At 28.4% G+C, this 9105-nt stretch overlaps 1 protein-coding gene across 1 annotated transcript; it reads left to right on the top strand.

Moving 5' to 3' along the window:
* The first annotated feature begins 629 nt into the window (after positions 1-629).
* LOC119684279 (carbonic anhydrase 2-like) lies at positions 630-2895 on the top strand. The gene is made up of 4 exons (XM_038098287.1): positions 630-718; positions 798-895; positions 2032-2409; positions 2465-2895. Exons 1-4 carry the CDS (start codon positions 664-666, stop codon positions 2867-2869), a joined length of 936 nt encoding a protein of 311 aa, XP_037954215.1. The 5' UTR covers positions 630-663; the 3' UTR covers positions 2870-2895.
* Positions 2896-9105: the final 6210 nt, after the last annotated feature.

The raw sequence follows: 9105 nt of genomic DNA, 5'->3' as shown, positions 1-9105 counted from the left end.
TGTAGTGATCATATCGCGGAGATCAGTTAATTTCAGTGTATTTTAGTGTCTACATATCTGAACTCATTAATATATGGTAACGATGAAATAACGATAAATGCATACGAGCAACAACATGGGTTGGATTATGTTATAGAACAACTCTAAACAAAGAAGTTTCCCAAAAGGTTTTTAATTTTTAGATATAAATAGTTTTTTTTAAATCAATATATATAATGTTAGAAAGTGGCATGTAACTATAAAAATTTATATCATAATATATGCATTAACAGATATATAATAATTAATTAATGTTATATTATATAAAGGACAATAATATTTAGATAAAGTTACAGCGGCAAATTCACTGCAGGGTAGTAAAAAATATTATTTTCTACTGATCTATATTGTGGAACTAAAACTTATCATTTAAAAACGGTTTTTGTCATTTAAAATATATAAAAATTTTATTGATTTTTAAAATGTTAAACACTTTTTTAACTCGTGAGCAGTTTTATCAATTATTTTTTTATTGTTTAAGCAGTAAAACTTCAAGTGAAAATTTTATCAAAAACTTCGGGCATTAAAGATATTTTAAAATCAACGCAGAGTAGCCATAATTTCATTATTTGTGATTTGTCATTTGCACAGTGAAGATTGTTTTACTTCTGAAAGAAAAAAGTTATGAATAAATTATACAAATCTTCAACAATATGTTTGTTATTATTAATTCTCTATGGTAATTTGTTTCAAAAAATATATATATATTAACATATTTATTTTCTCAAATATTTGATTTGATTGTTTTGATAAAATAGCTGAAGGATTCAGTCATGAACAACAAGCAAAATGGTATGATGAATACCCGGACTGCAATTCAGATCGTCAGTCACCTATAGAATTGAACTCTAATGAAGTGAGTATTATCATCTATTATTTTCGAATAAAAACAAATTTTTGGAATAGTGTATATATGATGAAGTGAAATATGATGTCATATAACAAAAAGTTGTAAATATAAAAACGGTTTTAAATAAGCGGGTCTGGAAACGATAAAGCCATCAACTGTTCACAATCTGTCTTGAAACGCAAAAAGTTGACAAAAAATAAAGATCGGTAGAATACAGTGGGTCGTTCATTTACTACCTTCTCTTGAGTGTAGCCTGTTTAAAAATTACTTGTTTACTGCAATTAAAATAACCGACAGCGATACTGTAAGGATGACGTACGTCCGACTACTCGATTGTAGTGCCGATAATGGTAATGTTTCTACCATTATCATTATCTAAATACGACTTTTTCGTATTAAACAAGAGCAATAATTTTTTTACTATTTAGCACTAAATGATTTGCAGATTAGTCAAGAAATGTGAGAAATTTTTTAAATGACAATAAAATTAAAATAAATTCACAATGGCATTTTAAATGATTAAAATCTTACGAAAATAAGCTATATATTTTCATTACTATTCCAAAACCGCTCTAATTAAGTTTCTTTTTGAAAGAAAACAGAGTCTTTTGTTTCTTAATTGGCTTAAAAAAAACAAAATTTTAAAAAGCTTATTTTGGTTTAAAGTTGAGTATTCACTTGACAAGCTTGAAATGAGATTATTATATTTTGAGTATTTTTACTAAACAACTTTTCACTCAAAATATGCGCTTAGTGAGTTCTAGACAGATAATCTAATAATCTATTAAAACATGATATTTAAAAAAATTTTTTTGTAAAATATATTACATATTTAATTTATCATTAAGCACCGATAAGATAAGTCATAATGTTTGGATACGTTTATATCATATAAAAATGATATCTAACGTTTATATGGAGAATTGACAGCTATGTTAAATATACAATATTACTAGTCATCGTCATTGTCATTAATATTATTTACTTTTCTGCATATAAAAAATTTTCATTGAATGAAAAGTGATCATAACCCTGTAACTTTCAGTTTCACATTGAGGTTTTTGTTTTTAATAAAAAGATAAAGATAGAAAAGTGTGTGACATAAAAAAAGTTTATCTAAGTAACTATGCATTTTATTTCAGGCTACAACATCTTATTCTATACCTGCACTTAATTTTGTAAATTATGATGTTACCTACAAAGATCCAGTCGTTACACAAAATACTGGACATACAGTAGATTCGCAGTTACCAGCATATCTTAATAGCGAGTGGTTGCCTCATGATTCACAATTCCCATATATATATGATGGACCATTGCCAAATGGTTACTATATACCACAAAGTTTCCACTTTCATTGGGGTTCGAAAGATGCACACGGATCTGAACATGTTATCGATGGAAGACGTTATTCATTGGAAATGCATATTGTTCACAAAAATAGTAAATATGCAACTGTGGCAGAAGCATCAAATTATATAGATGGACTAACAGTTCTCGCTGTGCTCTTCCAAACACAAGTAAGTTCGATATGTTAAAGATTTATAAATATTTATTTAAAAATATATGTTTTAGGAATCCGCACCATATTTAGAAGACTTTGATGTGGTACTAAAAGCAATAAGTCTTACTACCGCATACGAAGACACAACTCATATATATAATTTTACACTTTCCTCTCTTCTTGGCAATTTAAAGACAACAGAATTTTTTACATATGAGGGATCACTGACAACTCCACCATGTTCGCAAGCCGTTACTTGGATTGTTTTTACAGATATCAAAACAATTTCACCCTCGCAAATGCATGTTTTTCATAGTCTATCTGATAGTCATGGAGTAATTCTTGAGAATAATTATCGTTCCCTGCAAGCAAAAGCTAATCGTAAAATTTATTTGCGAAAAAGTCGTCAAGTTATAGACACTACTGTTGAATCCAATTTGTATAAAATGTTAAGGGATAAACTAGTACCACAATAGTTTATAATTTATTAAAATTGTTTTTATAATTCACTGTTATGATAACTGTATTAATATGAAAAATTATTTGTGAAAATTAACCTCGCTAAAAAAGAATTTCAATAACAATTGACTGATTTCTTACATGACTCTGATATATACATTTTATGTATATGACATATGATTTTATGACAATAATAAAGTGATAACATTAATAATATTATAATTCGAATTTATATTTCCTTAAATTACGCTTTTTTAAATATTGGTTTATCTTAGTTGCCCTTATCGCAGTTCACATAAACGCTTAAGAGGAGATATTTAAGAATAAAACGTTTTGTACTATAACTTGTCGACAAATTGCAACTCAGCCAGGCAGTGAGGCAGCAATCAAAACCCTTGAATCTTTCGCAACAAAATCAAAGATAAAATAAATGAATATAGGGAAGCGATCGACGAGCTAAATCGGTTGGGAACATCGAAGAGAACGACAGGAAGCTGACAGTTTAGCCCGTTCCGGTGCTTTCTTGTATGTATCATCGACGGTATCGGTTTATATTACCCTAGGGACCATTAAGAGAAGTACCTTCTTCTACTTTCTGCAACTTGCCAATAACAGATGGAAAGCACTTAAGTCATATGGAACTTTCAGGTTAACATAGCCCACCTATAATAAAACTATATCTACGGAACTCATCAAAAAAGACCGCGTGAACACTGCAAATCTTACTGCAGTACTTTCTAGTCATTGGTGTGTAGGAACCCACGCAGAGAAACTGCACATCCTCACTGCATAAATTGTGGAAACACGCAGGACAAAGAAACCATAATAAATTTTCTCTGTGAATGCCCGGCTTTGTCGTTCAGAAGATAAAGATTCTTAGGAAGACACTTCTTTAATAGTTCATCAAACTGTTTATCGGTGAAGGCAAAAGACCTATTAAATTATATAATTTCGGCGGGATGGATTTAGTCTCTACTCTTCTATACTAGGTTTCTTGCGAGGAATGTGCTAGTAAAACGTCAAAAAATCGCTAATTGAGGTACATGGAAGTTATCTAGCGGCCTGCCACTTCAACCCACCAACCATAACCATAGATATTATTGCAGAATTGTGGTACCATCAATAAAAAGTTAATTTGAGACTATATTGAATGCATTGATAAATCTTCTACCAGTGTTTTTACAGATCGCTCACTCAACAGTTTTCAAGTTTTCTCAATACCTAAGTTTTTTCACTATAGTTTAAAATTGCTAATTAATTAATTAACGATAAGCGTTGTCTTCATGTTCTGTATATCGTTTGCATTCCGGTACCCGCGTATTAATGAAAATGATAATTAGGTGTAACAGAAGAAATTTAATCATCTGTGATTTTAATACATTTTAATAAAATAGTCCCAAATAGTCCCTTTTAAAATAAATAACCAGGAATAAAGATTGCACATCTAAATTTTTTGGCGTTGATCCTTTCAAACATCAACTATAAATCTATTGAATATAAACTATCTTTATCCTTCCAAATATGTGCAATATTTCAATCTACTTCAAAAAATTTTTTTCTAAGAAAATGTTGCAATGCTACATGTACAAGTTCATGTAACCTTTTAGAGCTCATAAAACATCAAATTCAGAAGTTGCAGCCAAAAGACATGCTCGTATGTATGTCCTGGTATGTCATCAAGAAGCAAATAAACAAACAAATAAACTTAGCTCAGCTCAGCTCTACTCAATAGGGCTCAAGTTACTCGTATCTCGTAAGTAAATTTGCACAAAAAATAAATTTTCATTTCATAACAAATCTTCAATTTTGTCAAAATCTGCAATTTCTGTTCAGAATCCCAAGCGGATGAAAATATCTTCCTTTGCAACACTGTACGAAGGATTTTTGCGAAATAAAAAAAAATGTTCTATGTTTATTTCGTACAAATGAAAATGCAAAAGTTATTTAAAAAAAAAAAAATTTAATTCAATATTGTGTAATCATAAAAGTTATATTAGAATTCTGTAATTTTTACAGTTTCATGCCAATATAGTTTTATATTTCCTAAATTAAATTTAAGTTGTTAAACTAACTTAAAAGAATAATAAATAAATACACAATAAAGAAAGACTTAAAATTTTTTCAGTAGATAAAAGTTTATAAAAACGAAAATAAATATTTTTTTCAATAGATAAAAGTTTATAAAAACGAAAAAATATATTTTTTTTAATATAAATACAGCTAAATTGCATGCAATATTTTCTAAACAGTTAAATAATTCTGCAAATGCAGTAAGATGAATAAAGAATTCCGTGGAAATGTTAATAGTTATCTGTAAAAAATTTAAATTAAACTATTTAGCAAGTTTTCACTAAGGTTTTTTATATTCTTTAAAAAGAGATTGTTGGAATGAACCATAAACATTTAGTAAACGAACTGTGTAAAATAGTTTCCGTAAGTCACTGAGTATGAGTAACGAAATTCCCGCTTGCATTTCAACCACAGTATTTAAAGTATTTTTCTTTGCTTTGTGAGAATATTTTTTTAAAAGTATATAACGAAAAATTTTTCAAAATGAAAAAATTTGTAATAAAAGTGAACACAAAGCTTTAAGCTACAAACGTCATGAGCATTTAAAAAATCTGTTAGTTAACAAAAATATGACATGAATGCACTCACTTGTATAAAATTTACTTTTGTTTTGGTATTAAACTCTATTCTTTCTGGATAGTTAAAATGGACATGCCATAAGCTTTGATTTACTAACTGTATTACTTTGTGCACTTTACCCTTCTGAAAAATATAAATTCAAGTAACAAAATTAAGTCCGGTAATACATACAAAGCGATTAATTGTTGTTTAATTAATAGAATATTCTAAATAAAATAATAGAAAGGTTTTTCGAACAGTAGTAAACTACAACAACAAACATTTATTTTATATTCTTTTAATTAATTGCGTTTTTTAGCTGACCATACAACTGTACCCAACATCAGTGGTCTTGGTATTATTTTTTATATTTAAGTTTTGGTGACTGCAAGTACCAAGGGATAAACTCTTGCCCTGCCAAATTTGAAGCTTAGAGTCAGTGTTTATTAGCCAACTGTCCCAAAACCGTACTTGTCTCATATATTCGCACTTTGGAGTTTTGTTACTTTGCTGTGAAAGTTTTATTAACATATTCACTTGCTGTGTTTATATTAAAACGAAATCATAAACCAGCTGTAGAATATTTGAACAATAAAATAAAATAATGAATATTGATATATGTAATTAAATAATACACATACAAAAGTTAAATGATAAATAACTTGTTTATTGCACTATTGAGATATTTTTGCATGTAATATGGAAAAGCTCTTCTATATAATAGTATAAATGAGCTATTTAAATATTTACAAAAGTAATGCGTTATAATAAGAATATACATTTGATATATGTTATATGAAACATACCTGTAGAAAACTACTTAGAATTATTACATTGAATATTGTACACATACAAGCTTATTGCTCAAATATAGCACTATTATGCTATGAAAGCAAATTTTTTAATTTTTTTAAAACATATAAAAATGATAAGCATCTAATATGTGAGATCAGAAAATTTAATATCGTTGTTATAAAATTTAATATATACTAAGTGGTTCATATGTATCAATAATTTTATACTATGCTACCGCTGTAGCTAAATCAATTTATTACTAATCAAATTTGATGGTTTCCATTGGCATTAGTTGATTTATGTGTCAGACAGTTCTGTAAAAGTTTCAGCGAAGCTTATTAATTTATCAAGAAAAATGCAGAAAATTCAAAAAAAATTATTTATAATATTTATTTATAAAAAACAAACATTTTAAAAAGTTTCGATTATTTCCCTATTGGAAAATATATTTTGCCTTATTGTTTTCCACATTTTTAGTGTAATTTCCTTTAATTTATTCTTAACTAAGTTGGAAACTTCGAAGGATCTTTGTAGGGTAAATCGACTTCATTAGCGGTGTAAATCAAATAAACTTCTTTAATGAAAGCAATGAGAACATACTATTACATATTCCAATTGTAATGATTAAAGTTCAATGCTTTTATAAACTAAACAAAAACAGTTTATAACACACCTATAAGTAATTTATTTATTAATATTACGTTAGGAGATTTACCACTGTGGTCTAGAAATCTATTGTATCTTTTGTGCATCAGTGTGTCTTGGTTCTGCATCAGTGACAGGCAGATTTTCAGCACATAAATAAAGCTCTTACCTTTTCAGTGTAAAACTTACAATTTACACTACAGTACATTGCCGGTTTTGTATGATGATAATTCAACCCGCAATGCCCTGTCAGAGCTCCGGTAATGATTTATAAATAGTTTGTGCTTAGTTTCATATAATCCTTATATCGCTTCATGGAGAAAGTTCTTACAAGTAAGTATCGATTGTGAAAGTTCTGGTACATTTTGCGAGCGTTTTCTGTTTCTTCTTTTCTTTCTGAACATATGTTATATATGAGTAAACAGCATTTTGTTATATAGAGTGTTTTTTAAGAAAATCTAATAAATACAGAAAGCGATTCCCTTCTTTAAGAAATGAAAGAGATGGTTTCTGGAAATATATTAATTTAATATTTACGGAAAAGTAGACAGTTTTAAAATACTATTAAAATGTCTAATCAAGCCTGGGTTGCCGAATTTAAAAAACTATCTCAAAACTATGAATAAATTAATAGAATATCTTTCGGGGGAGTGGAGAAGTCTATCTAATGAAGCTCTTCATAAATTATTTATATCCATTAATTTCACGTAGACTACAAAGCAACATTTGGCTGGCGATAAATGAAAGTAATAATTAAATCTACATCGATTCTGTTCCATTTTAATTAGGAGTCACTTTATTAAAAATAACAGTTTTACAAAAAAATAAACAAAGTAAAATAATTAGCAATAAAAATTGAAATTATTCTATAGAAAAGTAAATAGTTGTGTTTATCTACTCCTCGCTTCATGAAGTCCGAAGTCAATTTATAAAATATTTCTTGTTTTCATATCTTCATTGTTCTATTAAATTAATTATTTTATTTTTTGTCCCCTATATTTTCTTTCTAATTTCATTAGTTTTTGCTAACAAAGGAGCAAAATTAATGTGTTTAAGTTTGTTCGTACTAAATAGAAACATTAAGTCCTTTCGTTTACATACAAAAAAAAAGAAGGAAAAACTATTGAAAATTGCGAATGCTGCAGAAGAACTGAAAGATAAAGTTAACAAAGCCAACAAGAAAATGTGGAAAACTCGATAACATCGCACCACAGAATTCTCAATTCAACTTGACGACATTGCATTACAACAAGAGCAACAGCAGCAGCAGCAACAACAACAACAACAATACAGAGAAAAATCTAATACATAAAAAATGTTTCAATTTTGAAGTTGCAAATTGATTTTAAATGCCAAAAGTTACAAGGACTTAAAGTTTCAGATTTGCAGCAAAGGGAAAATTTAAGCAAAGAATCTCTAGGGCTCTAGGGCCAATAATAAAAACTTGGAATGCACATAACTGCATTTTGCTCTAAGGAAGCCGAAGCCTTAAATCTTAGATTATTGCAATAAAGCAATTATAAAGGAATGTTAAAGTAATAAAGTTATTCAAAACTAGTTGAATATTATTCGGAATGTATATGAGATGTGTGAAGAATTGTCGTAATTTTAACAACTTAGATAAAAAAAGTTGTATGTAAATAAAAATAATGTTTTTTCTACTTTGATAACTATATTACCAGACTATTAAAATTTTTCTACATGTTATTGAAATGCTTCAAGCCATTTTTAAAATGTATATATAATAAGTATGTCATTCTAAAATAATTTTATTTATTTGATTAAATTTTGAAAGGGTTGGAAACTATGTCACCACGTCACTGCATCCTTTAAGAATTATTGTGATGAACTCACTTTAGTTCAATAGGCGCGTATCAATTAAAAATACCATTATGTCCTTGGAGAGATGTTGGCTAATTCCGTAATAAGTGGATAGGCAGTTGATAAGTAACGAAGCTGAGTCTGGCGAGACTATCACAATGACACAGAATGTGCTCTGTTATATCCTCTTATTGTGACAAAGTCTACTACTATTGTCCCTTGTAATATCTGGATTCGATAGATTTTTTTTGACTCCACAATGTCTAATGAGAAATTCTGTGTTAAGTTGGATGTTTTTTTCTGATCAGCATTAGTATATCGCTAGTTCTGGATTTTGATCGATTTGGCATGAATTCTTTAGCTT

Source organism: Teleopsis dalmanni, chromosome 2 (genome assembly GCF_002237135.1).
Source record: "Teleopsis dalmanni isolate 2A chromosome 2, ASM223713v2, whole genome shotgun sequence".
NCBI lineage: Eukaryota > Metazoa > Arthropoda > Insecta > Diptera > Diopsidae > Teleopsis > Teleopsis dalmanni.
This window is presented reverse-complemented; position numbering and strand designations above follow the sequence as displayed.

What these genes read in the sequence shown, in the direction of transcription:
- LOC119684279 (XM_038098287.1), top strand. Translation starts at nt 664, where the DNA reads ATGAATAAATTATACAAATCTTCAACAATATGTTTGTTATTATTAATT. An exon ending in GTTATTATTAATTCTCTATG is followed by an intron (nt 719 to 797) that starts GTAATTTGTTTC and finishes TTGATAAAATAG; the next exon opens with CTGAAGGATTCAGTCATGAA. An exon ending in CTGTGCTCTTCCAAACACAA is followed by an intron (nt 2,410 to 2,464) that starts GTAAGTTCGATA and finishes TATATGTTTTAG; the next exon opens with GAATCCGCACCATATTTAGA.